The sequence below is a fragment of the Rhinoraja longicauda genome, chromosome 14, assembly GCF_053455715.1.
Source record: "Rhinoraja longicauda isolate Sanriku21f chromosome 14, sRhiLon1.1, whole genome shotgun sequence".
Lineage (NCBI taxonomy): Eukaryota > Metazoa > Chordata > Chondrichthyes > Rajiformes > Arhynchobatidae > Rhinoraja > Rhinoraja longicauda.
The window spans coordinates 14,279,395-14,301,088 of NC_135966.1; the positions used below are offsets into that span (position 1 = coordinate 14,279,395).

The 21,694-nt window shown below is 40.0% G+C and overlaps 1 protein-coding gene across 1 annotated transcript in view; it reads right to left on the reverse strand.

Moving 5' to 3' along the window:
* Nucleotides 1–4,064: 4,064 nt before the first annotated feature.
* The window catches only part of LOC144600083 (A disintegrin and metalloproteinase with thrombospondin motifs 2-like), a 179,251-nt gene continuing 161,621 nt past the window's right edge, over nt 4,065–21,694 (reverse strand). Inside the window, exons 15-22 of the mRNA XM_078411470.1 lie at nt 19,743–19,823; nt 19,163–19,326; nt 16,822–16,981; nt 15,562–15,694; nt 9,185–9,392; nt 8,115–8,244; nt 7,506–7,610; nt 4,065–5,273 (exon numbers count right to left, since the gene is read on the reverse strand). Of these exons, the coding sequence (XP_078267596.1) occupies nt 4,738–5,273; nt 7,506–7,610; nt 8,115–8,244; nt 9,185–9,392; nt 15,562–15,694; nt 16,822–16,981; nt 19,163–19,326; nt 19,743–19,823 (1,517 nt within the window). The 3' untranslated portion in view covers nt 4,065–4,737. The remainder of the gene's footprint in view (nt 5,274–7,505; nt 7,611–8,114; nt 8,245–9,184; nt 9,393–15,561; nt 15,695–16,821; nt 16,982–19,162; nt 19,327–19,742; nt 19,824–21,694) is intronic.

The window sequence follows — 21,694 nt, forward strand, 5'->3', positions numbered from 1 at the left end:
TAAGCCAATTTGTCATTTTATATTTCCCAGCCTGTTCCTGGAGAATGATCCAACATTTTTTAAATTTGGGAAGTACAGGAAATTACTGAACTGCAAAATGTTTAATTAGGCTGTTTTGTGAAACTTGTTGTGAATGCCATTTTCATGTTTCCTGTCGTTCCTTGATTCCTTAAGATGAATATAAAATCAGTTCTTTGTTATATAAAAGCAGAAAATGCTTGGGATATTCATCAGGTCAGACAGCATCTGTGGAGAGAGAAACAGAGTTAACGTTGTAGGTAAATGTCTTTTCATCGGACCGACAAACTCCGAAAACAAACATGTCTTGAATTGCAGAAAAGAGGAAGGTGGTGAGAATAAAAAAATAGTGATAGGGTGGAGACCGGGAGAATCTAGATTATTTGAATGCTGTTAGTGCCATTGAAGAGAGGATGATGGAGGTTTGTTAACTGTTACTGAAATGCCTGGAAATGGTGTATAGAACGAAATGACTGAGGAGAAAGGAGAGAAAAAAGAACACAAACAATGTTGGAATTGGGAGATACAGTAACTGAAAATCTGAAATAAAATACTGAACATATTCAGTAGATCAGGCAACAGATACATTCATTAATGTTACAGGTTGTGTCTTTGTGTCAGAACTGATTAGCTGCAAAAGATGGGTTATCTGAAATTGCCGAATTCTCCGTTGAGTCCCAAGGCCTGGAGGATGCCTGGAGGTAAGATGATGTGTTTTTGCTTGAACATAAGTTTGATTTCATTGGAACAGTGGAGAAGGCAAAATATAGAGAATTCAGAGCTTGAATGGGATGAAGAATTAAAGGGACAGACAACTGGAAGCTGAGCATCATCCTTTTAGACTGAATAGCCGTGTTCAGCAGTCACACAAACGGTGTTTGATTTCTGTGATGTGATGGAAACCATCTCAAGTTGCAGTGGCATGGAAGTGCTGTTAGAGATGGCAGAGAGATCCAGGGAGGCACATTGAGAACTGTCCCTTTGAATACTGGAAGAGGAGGAGAGGGGATGTGTCTGGTAATGGAACTACCAAATGGGGTGGAAATTACAGAGAATACTCCAGAGAAGATGCTGGGTAGAAGATCAGGACAAGGGGAACCTGAGTGAAAGGAGGGGTGAGAGCAGAACTATTGGGGATGGAATGGACAAGGCTTAGCACACTGAGAACTCGGGCAGGGAAGAAGCCAGTTAAGGAAATAGGAAGACATCTCAGAATTTCCCATCACTGACTTGAGCTCCATCAGCTGGTTGTAAAACAACAAACTAATCCCCAACAAAAGCTTTTCACTTTCCCCAACAAAAGCTTTACACTGTACCTCGGTACACATGACAATAACCTACATTGAACTGAAAATGAACTGAACTGAATTTGGCACAGAGCCTGCTATCATAACCTTCCATAATAGCTTGACTACAAGCACATGAAACCTGACAGTGCAATAGACAGCAGTTTTACTTCTTTTTCTGGGAATTGCAAATGGACTCAACCTATTCCTTCTTTCTATTGATGTACGATGTCCTAGCCCTGAAATGAGGAGAAATAGCTGGACCAGGTTACCACACAGTGTCACAGGAGGATTACGAATCAATCTCAAGTTGTAATTTTAGATGCCTCCTTCAGTTATCAATTTAAAATTGATAAATAGCTATTTATTCCAGTTCTTCCACAGAACCAGCTAAATTGACCTTGAAAGAAACATATCTCTTACTCACCTGCATGCTTTGAGATAACTTACCACTTGCCGCACGTCCTTCAATCCCAACAAATTCCAATAATCAAGAAGCTTTTTATAATGAAGTACCAGATAAATGACAGGCACTGTAATATTGGGAAGGAACATTAGCAAATCAGTTACGGCTCTGAGACAAAAGGAACAAAATGCCACAAACGTTCAAGTTTAATAAATAGTAAAATATCTAACTCTTATATACAAATAATGTACAAAAGAGACTCTTCAGTGGAGCTGCTGTAGTAATTGTAAGTGTAATTGGTGCAGGTGATGCTATTCATACATACAGTGTTAAGGCCAGTAGTTAATGAGAAAATTAATATATGCGGTGAAGCACAAAGCATTGGATCACAACTTATAAATCACTTTTACACTTTAAAGTACAATTTCTGCATTGAGTACACAACAGAACGTTTAATGACCCGGTGTACTCATTTTGTCAAATCTGTTTCCAGTTGGGAATAAAAGGGTTAAGAATGTACATAACCCGAAATTTTTGATTTAGCTTTTTATGAAGCTGAAAGCAACCTTTAATTAAACCAATGCATTTCAGTGAGCAACTGGGTTGTTTTTAGATGCTGCCTGTTTTTGGAAGTGATTTGCAAGGAGTTTGTTTTTTTCTGGGATAATCTGACATTCATGCTGCTTTGAACTATAGAAAAGCACTTAAGACCACATCTGGCATGTACATTGTGCTGTAAAGGTATATAGCAATCAGTATATGTCTGACAAAAATGGGTTTATCTTTCAAGTGAGACTTGTGTTGAGGTGTAGGGTCTCATCCTGAGATACGGACACCATTTTCTAAAGACCCAGGACCATCATATCTGTTTCATATAATCTTTGATGATGTTTCCACGATTTCTCAATAGCTGGAAAGATTGAATCATTTTTAGATGTTGACTAACTTCACCCTTTTTAGTAAATTCACCATTTTTACTTTGGTACATTTGTTTTTGTAAGAATGCAATTAAATGTAGAATCCAGATGGTGACGATTCATGTGACATAGTTATTTTAAAAATAATAGTCTTTAACATAAGAACAAGCCTTCTGTAAAATATGTAATTGCTACTTCTTGATAATGATCATTTTGTTCTGAAACCAGTTGCCCTCAATTTGGAAGAGGTGGAAACATCACAAAGATGCAACTAACCTGGAGAAATCTAACGAGACTTGTAACTTATGGGGAGTGTGCCTAACCAGGTGATCTGACATTTTGAGAAAAGATGCTTTGAGTATAGCCATAAGAAATATTACATGAGTTTATAAAAGATGCAAAATATATTGTGAAGAGTAATACTTTAAATACTGAAGTTTAGTTTATCTTCAAAAATTTAGAAGATGAGAAGGGGTTAGCAGGCTATCAGCTCTGAATTCAAATGGAATGACTGAAAATGCAAATCAACCGTGCAATGTTTCTAGGCTATTTTAAACCTGAAGTTTTGACATTGCATAGAAACTTGCTAATTATAATAATCATCGAGGATTTGCCTTCCATCTACCATCTTTTCGGTTGACATATGATGAAAGAATGGGCTTATATTCACTGAAATTTAGAAGGATGAGAGGGAATCTTATAGAAACATATAAAATTCTTAAGGGATTGGACAGGCTAGATGCAGGAAAAATGTCTCCAATGTTGGAGTCCAGAACCAGGGGTCACAGTTTAAAAATAAGGGGAAGGCCATTTAGGACTGAGATGAGGAAAAACGTTTTCACCCAGAGAGTTGTGAATCTGTGGAATTCTCTGCCACAGAAGGCAGCGGAGGCCAATTCACTGGATGTATTCAAGAGAGAGTTAGATATAGCTCTGAGGGCTAAAGGAATCAAGGGAAATGGGGAGAAAGCAGGAAAGGAGTACTGATTTTGGATGATCCGCCATGATCATATTGAATGGTGGTGCTGGCTCGAAGGGCCGAATGGCCTAGTCCTGCACCTATTTTCTATGTTTCTTTGCTTCTAAGTGCTGTAGTTTGCTACAGCAATTCCTTTAGTCCCTTATAGCGTATTGGAATAATCTTTTTCTATCAAAAACAAATATTTAGAATTTTGTATAAAGTAGTGCAAATTATCATGTAATTTCATCCAAGTACAAACATTGTTGAATAATTTTTTTAAACAGATTTTTCGTGTTCTACAACTTGTTCAGGTTGAAAAATATACATTAAAAATTCAGCACCATATATTTTGAAAATTAGGAAGTTTGAATTTTCATCACCAAAAGGATTCTCTGCACATATGCTTTCAATGTTAACAATTCAAGTGACTTTTACCTTACGTAATCACATAGAACTAGAATCTGAGAAAATATTCCATGTGGGTACCAATGACCTGAGAAGACCCATCTTATACGCCAGTAATACAGTATGTCGTGAATATTCAGCACCATTATTTGAGAAAACTGACTGCAATTTCCAAAAAATGCTGCAAATACGTTAAATACCACATCATGAAACACTGAGCTACAAAGAGGAAATTAGCACCAGGAATTCTCAACTGATTTTGGGGGAAAAGATTATAAGGTGGGGTGGGGAAAACAAACTGCTGGATGAACTCAGTGGATCAGGCAGCATCTGTGGGAGGAAATGGACAGAGCATTTTGCGTTGGGGCCCTTTTTTAGTCTTAAACATTGTCTGCCCATTTCTTTCCTCAGACGCTGCCTAACGCGCTGAGTCCTCCAAGCTCAAGAATCCAAAATCTGCAATCTCTTGTGTCTTAATTATAGAGGTTTGCAAGGTGTTGTTGTGAGGCTGGAAAGGGCACGCAGGTATGGGCGTATGCTGTGATTGCAGCCTGCCAAAGCTGTGAGACATATGCTCCATGCAGAACATTTTACAAGATTGATTACTAAAATTAGAAGTGTTTTCATTATAAATGTATTGATGAATAAAGTCTGCCATTTATTTCCAGTCCAGTTTTTGTCACAGAGCAGGTGGGGCACTTTATAACATTTCCCTTCCGTTTTTCATTGGCAAATGATCCATATTCAATTCTCCACATGAGGTAAACGGTTGTCCTTTACGGATGAAACATCTTTGTCCGAGGAATTGTTCAGCATTTCCTTTCTTTTCTGGTCAAGCAGAAATTGGAGTCTGTGGTTGCTGACTATATTAGGACGTCTTGGAATTATAACTTTATTTCGTTGTATTTTACTGTTACCATTTTTTCCCTTGTGCGTCTGTCGAACTGCATTTTTCTCAGCACTGTCCTGTGTTGCATTTAATTTGTGAGAGGTAACAACCCTTGGCTTCCTTGTGGTCTCAGGTAATGTGGTTGGTACAGGACGCTTCAGAGTATCTGTGTTATTGGTCTTATTTGTAACTCTTGGCTTCCTTGTGGTCTCAGGTAATGTGGTTGGTACAGGATGCTTCAGGGAATCTGTGTTATTGGTCTTATTTGTAATCACTTGAGACAGTGAATTGCAGGACTTGCAACAGAGCTTGTTGTAGCCAGGAAAGGAACAATACCGGGAAAGTATATCCATACTGCAGAAAATTGACTTGTCCCCATGACAATTTGCTTCTGCAAAGATATTAAGATGAAAAAGAAAATTAGAACTGAAAAGAAGATTAAATCATTATTTGATAGGTTTCATTTTGTTTTGTAGCTGAATTCATTCAAAAACTGTCTCATTTAAAATAGTTGATTTATTTGTTTTTTAAGCAGGTAGATATCTTAATATTAGTATCAGTATTAGTTTATTATTATAAGATGAGTTACATTAGAAAAGTAGATTAAAGTCATCAACATTGTAATGTTTAAAGCACACTCAGGTTTTGTATATATCTTAGTATACTTGAGCTAATCTCTAGATTGTGATTGCAATTTATAAAATTAGACGTAACTGACCCACAGAAATGAAACTGAGTGCATGCATCACCTGCGGCTGTTCAACGATGTAAATCATGACATTAAACCTTTTTTGAGACGACTTTCCTTTCAGATTAACGTCCATTTTTTTTCTGTTTGAACAATGTGAAAGCTACTGTTTTTTCACATTTTTACCTATTTACTCAAATTCCCATGAGAACATCTACTATTTGGTTAGAAAAATGCCTTTGACTTTCAGAATGTACGTGTTTGAATGTTTTCTGTCTTGAATATTTTCAGTAATCAATCTCTACAGATGATATTTCTGGGGCTTCTTGATTCAGTGTTAATATTTTTTTTTAACAGAATATGAAATTGTTTAATAGATCAAGTTGGAATCAGAACAATGTATTGGCATTTTCTAGTGACTAGCGGGTTTGGTTAAACAAAACGGAAAAATAGACGATATTTTATTTCTTGACATACGTTTTCATTTATTTGCACAAATCAATGACAAACCGGAGGTAACACAAGACCCCAGATCTCAATTGGTAAGAAAATGCATCTAAATGTACAGGATTACAGTTACCTTGGTAAACATTGCCGCCAATCTCACAAAAGTAAACTAAAAATGAATGAGAAAAGCTGAAATGGCACATCCTCATGATTTATATTTTTAATTGGCAATAAATTATCCCTGATAAACCAAAGTGCATATGAATATAGTGCACATTACTGAGTACCATGATTGTGCTGTATGTGGCCACTGAACATGGTTAACCTGTTTTAAAACTTTCTAACTTTAAAGTAACAGAATTAATAGTAGAGCATATCTGTACAAACACCAATTAAGTCACATGTAACACTTTCAGTACAGTAACTGTGGCTTGTCAGTTCTCCTTGTTTATACGACTCATCACATCTCAAAATTTCCACTAAAAGGCTCACAAAAGCAGGTTATGTGATCACATTACAACGACATGGTCAAAGTGCTTTTCATTTCCCCCTCATAAGCTAAATAACTGCATTGTTTCCGGGCTTGTGTTTTCAGTAACAATATGTTTTAGCGTTTACTTTCCAAAAATAATTATTTTAAATGATTTTTTTTAATTGATTTTTGTGGACCATTTTCTATATTCCTAGCATTGGTAACTGTTTACATCCACAACCATATGTGGCGATGACTTTTGTTGCTGTGTTTAAGCAAAGAAATAGATAAGGCATTTTTCTAAGCAAAATAAACTTTTGAGGTACTGTATTGTAGTTTAGCTTTGTCAAACTTGTGTGGCTGACCACATTATCCATTTAACATACATTCACGCAAAATAATCAAACATGCAACAGATGCAAATGAGACCATTCACTTGTTACGTAGAAACAAAAAATGAGCCATTAATCCTCCCTCTTTACTGTGAAATGCAACAGCACAATCTAAAGCAGTAGAAACCTAACTTGGAATGCAAGAAAGAAAACTACTATACCCACTATTCATTTAGGTTAGACCATAAATAGCATCAGAAATCCTAACACAAAGTACAAGATATCTAGAAAGTAGGAAGTATTAGCACAAGAAGATGTCAGTATTGTGATGCGATCACATTCACAATAAATTTCTCGGTCTCTGTCAAATTGAGACTGTTTCACTAGAGTCTGTTTTCAAGCAAACCAAAACAGTAAGCAAGCTGAAGACAGCTCCCATTCAGAGGCTTGCAACGTACTGTGGGATTCCTCCATCGATGTGTGAAGTCCTCACCTTTGGACCTCCACCACTAGTGCTGCACAAGCTCTAGAGAAGAGGCAGGCTATGCACCAGGACCCAGTAGAAGAATTAGAACCAGGATAAAGTTGCTAATCAGAGAAATGCATTATGAAGAGAAAAGGTCACAGCCCAGGTCAGAAACTGCATGCATTTAAAGCCAGGGTCAGAGTTATAATGCGATTTACTTGTCAAAATGTTCTGAATGGGATATTTTGGATCTGGACGCGAGAGCCATTGGATTATGGATTTTCCTTTGGTGGAAGTAAGTGATGTTTGCAGTGAGGAGTTTTCTGCAAGAAATGAAATATAAAGATCAAAACCAACATAATAACGTGTATAATCTGTTGGTTTGTACATAGTAACATTACTTATTTTTAATTTTGATGCAAAGTAAACAGGAAGATAATAAACAAATTTCAGTGGAATGAATATTGATTTCTCTAACTTCATGTAACTCTTGCTTTCCCTCTCTCTCCATCCCTCCCCCACCATAGTTCTACTAGTTTCACTGTCCTCCTGGTTAATTTTATTGTTTGTATGGCTCATTGTCACCTTCTCCTCATCTAACAATGGACCATTATACATTTCCTTAATCATCGTTTGCTTTGAACTGTCCTTTTCACACCTTTACGTTCTTTGTACCATTCCATATCACTCCCTGAATCTCTGTCTGAAGAAAGGTCTCGACACGAAACGTCACCCATTCCTTCTCTCCAGAGGTGCTGCCTGTCCCGCTGAGTTAATCCAGCATGATGTGTCTGCCTTTGGTAAACACGAATACAGGAGTGACTTACTGTGACACAGAAGCATCCTACATACACGTATTGTTTCTGGCTTTTCTTCTTCACATTGCCCGATTATATTGTCCCTTGTTCGACACACGGCCAGTCTCTCTTGTGTCCCGTTTCCACAGGTCACTGAGCACTAACAAAACAACAGGTTCCACAGTTGTGAATGTCAACGGGAAAAGCAGAGGCTATTACACCTGCCATACAAGGAAATGTAAGTAAAATCCGAGCAGATTGATTCAGTGCAAGTAGTCTCTGGACAGCTATGCACAAAGAGGTTGAGCAGACATCTCTAATGAAGTATTATGATTGCACAACATATTTAGAACATTGCCAGCTCCTGACTGGATCCTATAACTGAGGCTATAACTTTAACTTTGATTAACCTTGATCTGGATTCCTTGCAAATTAAAATTATTGCTCAGAAATGGAAAAGTAGATGCAAAGTGCTTGGAACAAAAATGATCACTGTAGTTGGTCCACGGCATGATTCAATGGATGCAGTTACCTGCAAGGTTGGATTGTTGTTATTCTCCCTTTGGTCGTAAGAAAAAAAGCCCAGATTTACAATGTTCTAGGAGCCAAGAACAGTGGCCATCAAGTTGGTGTCCATCGTTCTCTCACCAACACTGTGCCAGTAAATTTGTAGCAGTTTCTGCATTGCATGCAGGTGGCTTCAATTAGATTAGTTTAGTTTAGAGGTACAGCACAGAAACGGGTCCTTGGGCCCACCAAGTTCACGCCGACCAGCGATCTCCCCGCACCAACACTATCCTACACACATTAGAGACAATTTACAAGTTTACCAAGCCAATTAGCCTACAAACCTGTACGTTTTTGGAATGTGGGAGGAAACTGGAGCTGCTGGGGAAAACCCACAGGAGAAGGTACAAATTCCATACAGACAGCAGCCGCAGTCGGGATCGAACCTGGGTCCCTGGCGCTATAAGGCAGCAACTCTACCTCTGCACCACTGCAGGTGAATAAGGTGATATAGTTTTCCCCAGACAGATTTGCTTGATTGATTTTCTAGAGTAATTTGATGCAAAATAAAAAAGCAGAACATTTTGATGTACCTGTGACCAATCGCCCATTCTCCACTGTGCAGGACAGAGCTCTCGATTGCAAGGTTTTCTAGTCTCAGGCCGATCCCCAATGCAATATTTGCTGTGCACTGAGCGATTGGTGCCATCGTGCAGTGGCTGGACGCACCGCACAGACCGCATTGAATATCCAGATTTGCCACAAGGTCTAGTACATGCCTCCCATTGCCCAGCAATCCACCTGTAAATCAGAAGATAAATGACCATGTAAAAGACAGCAACGTGTATTGTGAAAATAACAATTCTACCTGGTACCCTGAGTATCATTTTGGAAAACAGTATTTTGAACATGTATCAATGAAAATGGGACTCAATGGTGTTGCAACTCCTGTAAAACAATTTCAAAACTTTAACATTGACTCAATGGAAACCTCATGCTGCCTCGGCAAGGCCAGCAGCATAATCAAGGACGAGTCACACCCTACTCCCTCTTCTCCCCTCTCCCATTGGGCAAAAGGTATCAAAGTGTGGAAACGCACACTTCCAGTTTCGGGGATAGTTTCTTCCCAGCTATCCTACCACAACCGGAGAGCAGTCATGAACTACCTCATTGGAGCCCCTTGGACTATCTTTGATCAGACTTCACTGACTTTATCTTGCACTAAATATTATTCATGTTGTTTCCTTTATCATGTATCTGTACACTGCAGATGGCTTGATTGTAATCATGTATTGTTTTTCCGCTGACTGGTTAGCACGCAACAAAAGCTTTTGACCGTACCTCGTGACGATAAACTAAACTCAAAATCATAATGATAATCAATGATAAAACACAACTCCAACAGCCATGATGTTCCCCCAGGATGAGTGTACTATAAGATTGCTTTGAAGAGTCAACGATTTCTAGGAAATACAACTGGAGGTGATCCCCATACACATTCTTTTTCCAATTCTAAACATGGACACAAATTGCTGGAGTAACTCAGCAGGTCAGGCAGCATCTCTGGAGAAAAGAGATAAGTGAGGTTTTGGGTCAAGACCCTTCTTCAGATTGAAAGTCAGGGGAGAGCGAAACTAGAGATAGGAAAAGATACAGAACAAATCAGAGCCGGCACCCATGACCCTGGAGCCCACAATAGAGTCATAGAGTCATGGAGTCAGACAGTGATACAGTGTGGAAACAGGCACTTCGGCCCAACTTTCCCACACCGGCTAACATGTCCCTGGCTACACTAGTCCCACCTGCCTGCGCTTGGTCCATATCCCTCCTGACCTATCATATGTATGGACCATGTATGGTCCATTATTGGCTGTCGGACGATTAGGGTGGGGGAGGGTCGGAGAGAGAAGGAATGCAAGGGTTATTTGAAACGAGAGAAATCAATCTTTATGCCACTGGGTTGTAAATTGCCCAAACAAAATTCCAACTGCATAGAAACTGAGTGAGAATTTCACTGCAGCGATTCTCACATTTCTGAACCAAAATAAAATCAAAATCTGCTTATTTTGATTAGGGTGAAATTTGCAATCAACAATGTGATCATTTTATCTTGACTTGTGCTTTATTTGGAAAGGCAGAACTAAATTGAAAGGAAGGAACATTTGCAAGATATTCAGATAAGCATTAAAGGTGCATTAGATTTGGAGAGTGAAAGTCAGTGAGAAAGGATGGAAGTGGGGAGGATTCCCAAAAGGTATTTGATAAGTTGCTGTATGAAAGGTAAGAAGCACAAGATAAGATCACTGGGGATTGAAGCCAACATATTGGCTTGAAGAGGGAACTGGCTAATGAACAGACAACAGAGAGGTGACATGAATGGCTCAGTTTTGAATTGTCAAGGGTGGAATGACACAGACATCAGTGCTAGGGTTGAATTATTTACAATCTGCATATTGATGACTTGGATGAAGGGATCTGGTGTACTGCAGGCAAATTTGCTGCTGATGCAAAAGTACGAGGATTAGCAACTCGTAAGGAGAGACAAAGAACCTGCAAAGAATTAAAGATGGTTAAGTGGGTGGGCTAGATTTTGGCAGATGGAGTATAATGTGGAAAACTGTTATTCCTTTTGGAAGAATGAATGAGAAAGCAAATTATCATTCAAATAGAGGGAGGCTACAAAACATTGGAGAAAAAGGAAATGAATTAAATGCATGAAATATAAACAGATGTCACATTGGTTTAGCAGGTAATAAGGGCGGATAATGGGATGATTGCCTTTATTACAGAGTTTTTTTGATGCAACCTTACAGAGCGCTGTTGAGACCACACCTGGAGTACTGTGTATCAGTTTGGTCTCCATATTTAAGGAAGGGTGTTTCTACACTGGAGGCAGCACAGAGACGATTCACTAGGTTAATTCCTTGATTGAGGGATAAGTATACAAAGAGAAGTGGAGCCTATTCTCACTGCAGTTTAGAGGTATGAGAGATGATACTATTGAAGCTTATGAGACACTGAGAAAGAATTGCTGGGAAATTACGGAAAGTTTTGTAGTGTCAGTATCTAGAGCCACAGTCAATAGTTTCAGAATAAGGGATCACCTATTTCATTCAGAGATGAGGAGGGATTTCTCTTAGAGGGCTATGATACTTTGGTACTCGATTGATTGGCTGCATTCAAAATGTAGGTTAACAGACATTTGAGCCTTGAATTTTAGAACTTTGGGAAAAGTGATGCAGAGGACTAAACTAGTGTAGGAAAATAACTGCAGATGCTGGTACAAATCGAAGATATCACAAAATGCTGGAGTAACTCAGCAGGTCAGGCAGCATCTCAGGAGAGAGGTAATGGGTGACGCTTCGGGTCGAGACCTTTCTTCAGACTGATGTCAGGGGGGCAGGACAAAGAAAGGATATAGGTGGAGACAGGAAGACAGTGGGAGAACTGGGAAGGGGAGGGGGGAGGGGGAAAAAATAGAGAGACAGGAACTATCTAAAGTTGGAGGTCAATGTTCATACCGTTGGGCTGCAAGCTGCCCAAGCGAAATATGAGGTGCTGTTCCTCCAATTTCCGGTGGGCCTCACTATGGCACTGGAGGAGGCCCATGACAGAAAGGTCAGACTGGGAGTGGGAGGGGGAGTTGAAGTGCTCAGCCACCGGGAGATCAGGTTGGTTAAGGCAGACTGAGCGAAGATGTTGAACGAAACGATCGCCGAGCCTACGATATAGAGAAATTGACATCTAGAGCAGCGGATACAATAGGTGAGGTTGGAGGAGGTGCAGGTGAACCTCTGTCTTACCTGGAAAGACTGTTTAGGTCCTTGGATGGAGTTGAGGGGGTAGGTAAAGAGACAGGTGTTGCATTTCCTGCGGTTGCAGGGGAAAGTGCCCGGGGATGGGGTGGTTTGGGTAGGAAGGGACGAGTGGACCAGGGAGTTATGGAGGGAACGGTCTCTGCGGAATGCAGAAAGGGGAGGAGATGGGAAGATGTGGCCAGTAGTGGGATCCCGTTGGAGGTGACGGAAATGTTGAAGGATGATTTGTTGGATGCGCTGGCTGATGGGGCGGAAGGTAAGGACAAGGGGGATTCTGTCCTTGTTACGAATGGGGGGAGGGGGAGCAAGAGCGGAGCTGCTGGATATAGAGGATGCCCTAGTGAGAGCCTCATCTATAATGGTAGAGGGGAAGCTCCGTTTCCTGAAGAATGAGGACATCTCTGATGCCCTAGTGTGGAACACCTCATCCCGGGCACAGATGCGGCATAGACGGAGGAATTGGGAGCAGGCGATAGACTTTTTGCAGGAGTCAGGGTGGGAAGAGGTGTAGTCCAGATAGCTGTGCGAGTCAGTGGGTTTATAGTAGATGCCAATCACTAGTCTGTCTCCTGTGATGGAGATGGTGAGGTCCAGAAACGGTAGGGAGATGTTGGAGATAGTCCAAGTATATTTAAGAGCAGGATGGAAATTGGTGGTGAAGTGTATGAAGTCAGTGAGTTCTGCATGGGTACAAGAGGTAGCACCAATGCCGTCATCAATGTAGCGGAGGTAGAGTTCGGGGATGGGGCCGGAGAACGTCTGCAACAAGGATTATTCGACCTATCCGACAGAGGCAGGCATAGCTAGGGCTCATGCGAATGCCCATAGCTACGCCTCTGGTTTGGAGAAAGTGGGAGGAGTCAAAGGAGAAGTTGTAAAGGGTAAGAACCAGCTCTGCTAGGCGGAGGAGAGTGTTAGTAGATGGGGATTGGCTGGTACTACGGTCGAGGAAGAAATGGAGGGCTTCAAGACCATCCTTGTGGGGGATGGAAGTGTAGAGTGACTGGACATCCATGGTAAAGATGAGGGAATGGGGGCCTGGAAACCGGAAGTTATCGAGGAGACGGAGAGCAAATGAGGTGTCTTGGACATAGGTGGGGAGAGATTTGACCGGGGGATAGGATGGAGTCGAAGTAGGTGGAAATAACTTCGGTGGGACATGAACAGGCAGAAACAATGGGTCTTCCAGGACAGTTCTACTTATGAATTTTAGGTAGAAGGTAAAATCGGGCCATGCGGGGCTGGGGAACGATAAGGTTGGAGGCATTAGAGGGTAGAGCACCGGAATTGGTGAGGTCTGTGATGGTGTTGATGATTAAGGTCTGGTGTTCGTCGGTGGGGTCATGGTCCAAGGATAAGTAGGAGGAGGTGTTCGAGATTTGTCATCTGGCCTCGGTCGGGTAGAGGTCAGCGCGCCAGACTACCACAGCACCTCCCTTGTCAGCGGGTTTGATGATTAAGTCAGGGTTGTTGCAGAGTTGTTGCCTCCTCCAGTGCCATAGTGTGACCCACCGGAAATTGGAGGAACAGCACCTCATATTTCGTTTGGGCAGCGTGCAGCCCAACGGTATGAACATTGACTTCTCCAACTTTAGATAGTTCCTCTGTCTCTCTCTTTTCCCCCCTCCCCCTTCCCTCACTCTTCCTGTCTCCACCTACATCCTTTTTTTGTCCCGCCCCCCTGACATCAGTCTGAAGAAGGGTCTCGACCCGAAACGTCACCCATTTCCTCTCTCCTAGATGCTGCCTGACCTGCTGAGTTACTCCAGCATTTTGTGATACAGAGGACTAAACTAGATCAGCCATCGTCTTGTTGAATGGTACATCATGCTCAAGGAGCTGACTGCTCCACTAGTGCTCCTATCTCTTATGGCCAGCATGTTAAAACAAAGCCAATTTTTGCAGAACAACTGGGAATTTAGCCTGAGTGAAAACAATCTCTTAGTCAATCTCTTGACCAGCAGATTGCCTGGATTTTTCCTCTCCGCTATTTATATTTATTTTATTATTGGCTTATTGTCATATGTACCAGAGTGCAACAAAATACCTTGTTCGCATGAGAGTCATAAACAGTATACATGGTAATGATGATACAACAATAAATGCAATGGCAAAACGGCAGATTATTGTGCAAGATTAAAGGAAAAGGAAAGTAAAATAACAGAATAACTAAATGAGGTTGAATTGAGTGTAAGAGTACATGGCAGCACCTCCGGGAAGTGGATGTGAGGAAGTGATTGTTTTGGGAGTCTGACACCAGTGGGAAGAAGCTGTACTTAAGATTGGTTGTCTAGGTTTTCAAGCTCCTGCATATTTATCCCAGAAGGTAGAAGAGAGAATGGCCAGAGTGGAAGGCATCATTGACAATACTATCGGCCATTCATAAATTCGATTCATGAAATAAATTAGTTTCATAAATTAGTTGATTAGATTTAATTCCATGAAAACCCACAACTATTCAAAAGGAAATGCATTGGCTGAGTCATTCCAGGGTGTCCAGAGGTTATGAAATTCCATTTATTTCTCAGCCGTGACGTGCTACATGGAAGAGAAACATTGATCTAACATTGCTGTTATGACTGGTGGGGCTGATCTGTTGGGCAACGGGATCAGAACAGGACTTTTCACAAACTTTCCATGACTTGGCTTTGTTTTCTGTGTCAGTAGTCGTTGATTGCTTTTGGCAGAGTCCAAGCCAGAATTACAAAACTACTAAGAATCTCCAAGAAAATTAAGGCTGTGGTGTGATGAGAGGGTGAAGGGACTATCAACCAGGGAACAAACATGCCAGTTTGTTTCATTGAAGGCTTCAGATGAGACCAAAGTGGTTGAGGTGAGCATTGGAATACCTGGCTCTGGAAGAAATGCAGCGTAAGAGTTTTAGCAGCAAAATGTGCTGAGGTGAGGGTGGAAACAACTGGCAATTATATCCTGCCCCTGAATGACGTGACTAAGGGGCACACGTAGGAGGGAAATGTGTAGGAAAGAACTGCAGTTGTTGCTTTAAATCAAGATAGACACAAAATGCTGGAGTAACTCAGCGGGACAGGCAGCATCTCTGGAGAGAAGGAATGGGTGACATTTTGGGTCGAGACCCTTCTTCAGGATAGATTGTAGGAGAGAAATGGCTGTGAATTTGCCTGTTTACTTACACAGGCTGGGAGCACTCCTGCAAGTTGCACATTCGGCGGATTGGCTTCGGTTTTTTTCTTGCACCACAGAAACTTCTGTGAATCATCTTGGAATCGGCCTTCCTGCGGCAGCCGTATCGTGTAAACTGAGAACCTTAGCAAAATCAATCACCTCTATCAGAATAAATGTCAGAAATCAAACTTTTCTAGAATACTCATACCATCTATTAATTATTTAGATTAAATATTGAGCACCTACTTATTCAGCTGACAATGTAAAAAATTATCTTTAATGACTGTAAAACTATCAATTGAAATTGAATATGTCTTGATCAAATATTACACCTTTTTTTTTATCATAGCATAACATCACAACAGTGTAAATACAAGCTTCCTGTATTTTACTAGTGCAAATAATGATTAAAGTTTACTAGCTTATTGTGAATTTTTGCTCCACCAGTAATACAGGTTTAGCACAGTTTTGGGGTTGGCCTTGAAAAGGTGATGGTTTGGGTCCCTTGAAAGTGAAGCTTGAATATTAAAATGATATGCAGAATTCTAAATGTGATCATGTTACTACCTCTTGTTAATGTTAATGAAACAAGAGTTTAAAAAATGGTCCATTTTAAATTGCAATGCTATTCAGAGAGCTACTGAACTTATTAAGCACCTCCATGTTAAACTATCACTACTCATATAACACAAGCTCATTGAGCACCACCACAATAAAGCAGAACCATTCAAACATAAGCTTTACTGAAATTCCCTGAATTAGACTCAGCTTAGAAATTGGGTGTTTTCTCATTATTTAATTAGGAACAAACTTAGTAAGGAGCGCCAAATTCTACAGAACTCTTTAAAAAATCATCTTTAAACTGGTCTTCGTAATTCTTTATCAATCTTCTATTAACTGGTGAAATATATATAAATAATGTACAAGGGCATTTGTTTTAATATAGTTAATCACTGCATTTCCCAATAATAATTAATTAATGTTATTTCTAGAGTGTAAATAAAATCAGCGTCTGGTCAAGACCTGATCCTAAAATAGTTGCACAACAAATGGAAACACAAGGAACTGCAGATGCTGGAATCTTGAACAAAGAAATAAAGTAAGGGAGTAACTCAGCGGGTCAAGGCAGCAGCTCTACAGGACATGGACAGGCGACATTTCGGGTTGGGAATGGAATTATTAATGAATAATCTATGAATGATTACTCACTACCAGTAATCAATCTTTGGTTCACTGTTATATTTGTATATTATTTAGCTGCAAATTACCTCCTCCACAGTGTTTGGAGCACTGGGACCATCTCTTCAAAGCCCATTCAAATGTAGCCATGTCTTCTTGCAAAACCTCATTAGTCATAGTAGCCAAATAGTCCTCGTGAATTGTGTATTTATATGTCAGGGAAGTTTTGGCATCATCGCTAGGCATCATCTAGTTTTAGTGGAGAAAGGCACAAAGATGATTTGGTATTAAAATCAAATCAAAATACTGTGGAAGCCTGAAATCTGAAATAAACCATAAAATATATATATTTTTAAATCTCAACAACAATGAAGAGAGAAAACATTTCAACACAGTGACATAGCCTTGAACTAATCACTTTTGAAACATTGGGCCAAGCTTTGCTGGGTGATACAAGCTTGACCTTGATGAGCAAAGATTATATATCACAGCAACAAATTATAAAGGAATAGGAGTTCAGAAGTGTCACAGGATTGGTTCATACTGTTATCCACCTTCTTCGGATGCTATTTGAATTTTGAGTTCTATTTGTTTATCTCCTTCCTGAATACCAACCTATGGTGAGGGGTTACCAAACGTTTAATAAATTAAGAGTTTTTAAGAAGAAATAGGAACAAAGGCCCAAAAATAGAGGTGGCTAGGCAGAAAATGGAGGGGCACGAAGTCTTGTCACATTTAAGGACGCGGCAGATTCTCATTGCTCAAAGGCCGAGAAGATATTCAAGGAGGTCAAGGGAGTTCTGGGATGCTTAAAGGGATGAAGGATATCTCGGAGATCCTGAAACTATTCTAAAATAAGGACTAGAATTTGCAAAAATTATAACAATGGCGCCTGTGAGACAATGTAGATAAAGAATGGGGGTATAAATTGGAAAGACGTTAACAAAGAGTAGACTTTGGGCACAATGTTTTCAGATAGGCTGAAGCTTATAAAGAATGGGGGGCATGCCTGCAGGTGGGTCACTTTAATTATAATTATAGGACCAATGGTAGTAGCTAAGCAAGAGGAAGGAGCTGAATAGAAGAGTGTAAATAAATTGCTGTGAATGAAAGGTGAAAGACTGGTTGAGAGGATCGACAATGACAGGCATACTGCAACAAATGGTCGGCCCACAGGTCAGCAGATGGGAGATTGCAATTTTAAGTGACTTATCGGGAGTTTCAAGAGGATTCAAGAGGAATACTTAGTGTGGGTAGACAGGGCACGGATTCTGAAAATCACCAGGAAGTATCCCTACTCAAGCCTGGGGAGCAAAGAAAGCATCACTGTAACTTTCTTTTTTTTTTCCTAATCAGATGTGCAGCACTTTGGTCAACGTGGGTTGTTTTTAAATGTGCTATACAAATAAAATTGACTTGACTTGACTTGACGTGACACTGTTAAAGGAATTTTTGTTAATATGGGCAGAGGAGTTCGTTTAACGGGTTAGATGGGGCTATGTACTAAACCAAGTGCAACATGAGTTAAACAGAAGAATAAAACAACTTATGATGAAGTTTTGTCCATTGCCAAATGCAGAATTCGGTCTAATGGCCAACACAGAATGAATATTTTTTTAATTACTCGAGGCATTTAGAAAAGATTAAGTAGTTTAAAAAGGTTTTGGAGCCAGGAAAGTACAGGAGGGTAGGCTGGGGCAGATTGTGGTAGTTAACAAAACTAATACAAGAGGCAACACGTTGACACGGGTGTATTTTGTGCGGTTCTGTTCTCGGCTGGAATGGTCATGCAAGAAAAGACAAGGTATCCTCACTATTTACTAGAACTGGGGAGAAGCTGGTGTATTGGAATGGAGAGGAGCCATGTACAGCACCTCTGATGGTGAGTTAAAGAAGGGGGGGGGGGGAAACATGAGCATTTTTTCAGGCATGTTGGAGTACAAAAAGCCTGGATCATCAAATAAATTAAGCACCACTTCATTAGTAATAATAGCTAAATCGTCCTCATGAATTGCATATTTATAAGTAAGGGAACTTTTGGTATCATCGCTAAAAAATAGCGAGCGAGAGAGAGAGAGGGGGAGGGGGGGGGGTCAGAAGGAACAGGTACAAATTGAAATGAACTACCTTTGGGGCCTTACATTGTTGGAGCTTACATCCCAACTCCCTTTCATTTAGCAATCGTGTACCAGCCTCCAGCAAACTATGCAGACCACTGAACAATTACTTCACATTCACTGGTGTCCTCAAAATCTACCTCTGTAATCCTGTCCCTCGCCTCCTTTCCCAGATTTTCTCCCTCCCAATTCCTGTTTCGTGTCCATATTTTAGCTCCCTCTAGTGAAATGCTGTGGGATGTTTCATTATGTTAATACTTCTACGCAAATGTAAACTGTGACTCTGGGTGTGGTAACTGGAATGTAATCTTACCAGCACTACTATTCCATCACGGAGGGGTCCAATAGTTTGTAAAGATTCCTTGTCATCATCATTGGAATACTCCCAAATGACGCCCATTTCAATGAAAGTTTTAGAATCAGGAAAATCATTCTCTCCATTCAAAATAAAATGTCCTGTGGCTTGGTTCTTGATTACTTAAAGTAAACAATTATTACATTTCTGGTAAGTATACATTATAATTAGATTAACTTCCAATTATGAAATTGTAAAATCTGAATAGCATTTAAGTTGCATATTAAATTTCCCCCATAATAACTTTTAAACCATTACACTTTAAAGGTATTAAACACAAGGCAATTTAAAGATGTCTTTCAGCTGTTACAGCTGCACATTAAACAGAATGGAGTTTTTTTTACTACACCCAGTGATGTAAACTGCTCTTGACACTTTTAAATTTGGGAGAGGTGGTAATTATGCAAAAAATCATTATATTCAGATTGAATTATGTTTAAATAACGAGGTCAACTCAAATCATCTCTTCGGGCAGGATTACTTCCCGCAACAGTTCTTTGTACTTTCATACTTGAGATTCACTTTGGAGAAGACTTACCAATAAAATGAGGAGATGCACTTAGTTCTTGAATGGACAAGTGACTTGCTCCAGCCGGGATTTCAAACATCTTCAGATAACCTGTCAGAGCAAATCAATGACAATACTCTTAGGTATAAAGACTGGAGCAAACTTAAGTGGATTTGTGTTATATCATGAAATAAAATTACAAGGAATTCTCAAAATACCCTGGCTACTTTTAGGTAGATTCGAGGTTCAGATAGGGTTAAAGTTAACTGTTTAACTTTTAAGATCACAGATTCAAAGTGATGGTCAACAGATACTGGGGGAATTGAGAAAGAATGTACAAATTGCAGTTAGGATCTGGAAATCACTGCACATAAGTGCAATGGGAGCAGTGTTAATCAGGACTTTCGAAAAGGAATTGAATAGGCACTTGGAGAAGGATAAATTGAAGGGCTGGTGGTGAAGAGGTGATAACTAAGATTGGATGTTTGTACAAAAAGCCACGATGAACTCAATGGGTTGAATGGCCTGTGTGATGGATCCTATAATTTGCTTTGAAGATATGGTGGAAACACTGCCCTGAATAACCTCTTTCTTCATCTTTTTCAACACTGTTACACTGTTACTCAACGCATGGATGAAAGAGGGGAGAAGGGTTAAGTAGCATACCCTTGTGAGCCTGTTCCGTAATAAATCATTGCTAATCTGATTTTTGGCCTCAATTTTTCTTTCCTAGCTGATCTTCACATCCTTCAACATAAATAATTGAGAAAAAATAATTTAATTATTTAAGTGATTATCCCGCTCTAGGCAAGCTTTCTTGGGCTTTTAAATTGTATAAATATAATATTGATCAAAATGCCCATGGGCTAATTTACATAACTGTGTCAGCCAAACACACATTAGTATCCCAGATTTATTCCAGGCTTGGTCTGGGACAAATGGTCCAAACTTTGGAAGATGCCTCGCTGAAGATGGAACCAGTTCTTACTAATCAAAGGCTCCAATCATAATTTTAATCCTATTTCATATTTGTAGATTTGGGGGAAATTACATTTCTTTATTGGATTGATTGATTCTTCAATTCCAAGGATTGTTTCAAAACTACTAATTTCTAATCTTTCCGAGCATAGCGCTTCCCCGTCTACCTAACCATTATTCCCTGCTTCCTAACGCAGTGTTTAGTCGGAGTTTCCCAAGAGGGAATAGCTCAGCTGCTTCAGGATCTACAAGGAATAGTTTTTAAGAGGGAGCAAATGTATCTTTGGAATACAGTCATGGGGAATTTGGCCACCATATACATGCAAAACACTCAGGTTGCACAAAGAATGCAATCATGAAGAAGGTGTACCAGCAGCTCTATTTCTTAGAAGCTTAAAGAGATTCAGCATGTCATTGCAATCACCAACTAATTTTTACAGTTACTGGAGGAAGTACCCTGACTGGTTGCATCATGGCCTTGCATGGCAATTCCAACATGCAGGAACACAAAGTCTGCAGAGAGCAGTGGATTCAGCCCAATCCATCATAGGCACAGTTTCCCTTCCCATCTTCAAGAGCATCCACATGAGGCATGCCTTAACAAGGGTGGCATCTATCAATAAGTATCCTCGCCATGCTATTTTCCCACTGCTACCAGCGGGTAGGAGGTAAGAAACCTGCGGTCCCACACCACCAGGTTCATGGAACAGATGCATCCCTACAACCATTACGTTCTTGAACTGACTTGCTTAACCCTAATCCAACCTTGGCAACAGAACAGGATGGACCACATTTTGCACTACCATGGACTTGTTTTTGAATTATGTTTTGCACTAATGTCCTGCTTCTTGCATAGAATCTTTCTTTTCACTGTTTTGTAGAATTTATGTATAATTTATGTTTTTGTGTGTTATTTGAATCTATGCACCTGTGGTGCTGCTGCAGCAAAGCAATATTTTAATTGTACCTATACCTCACCATGTTTGTGCATGTGACAATAAACT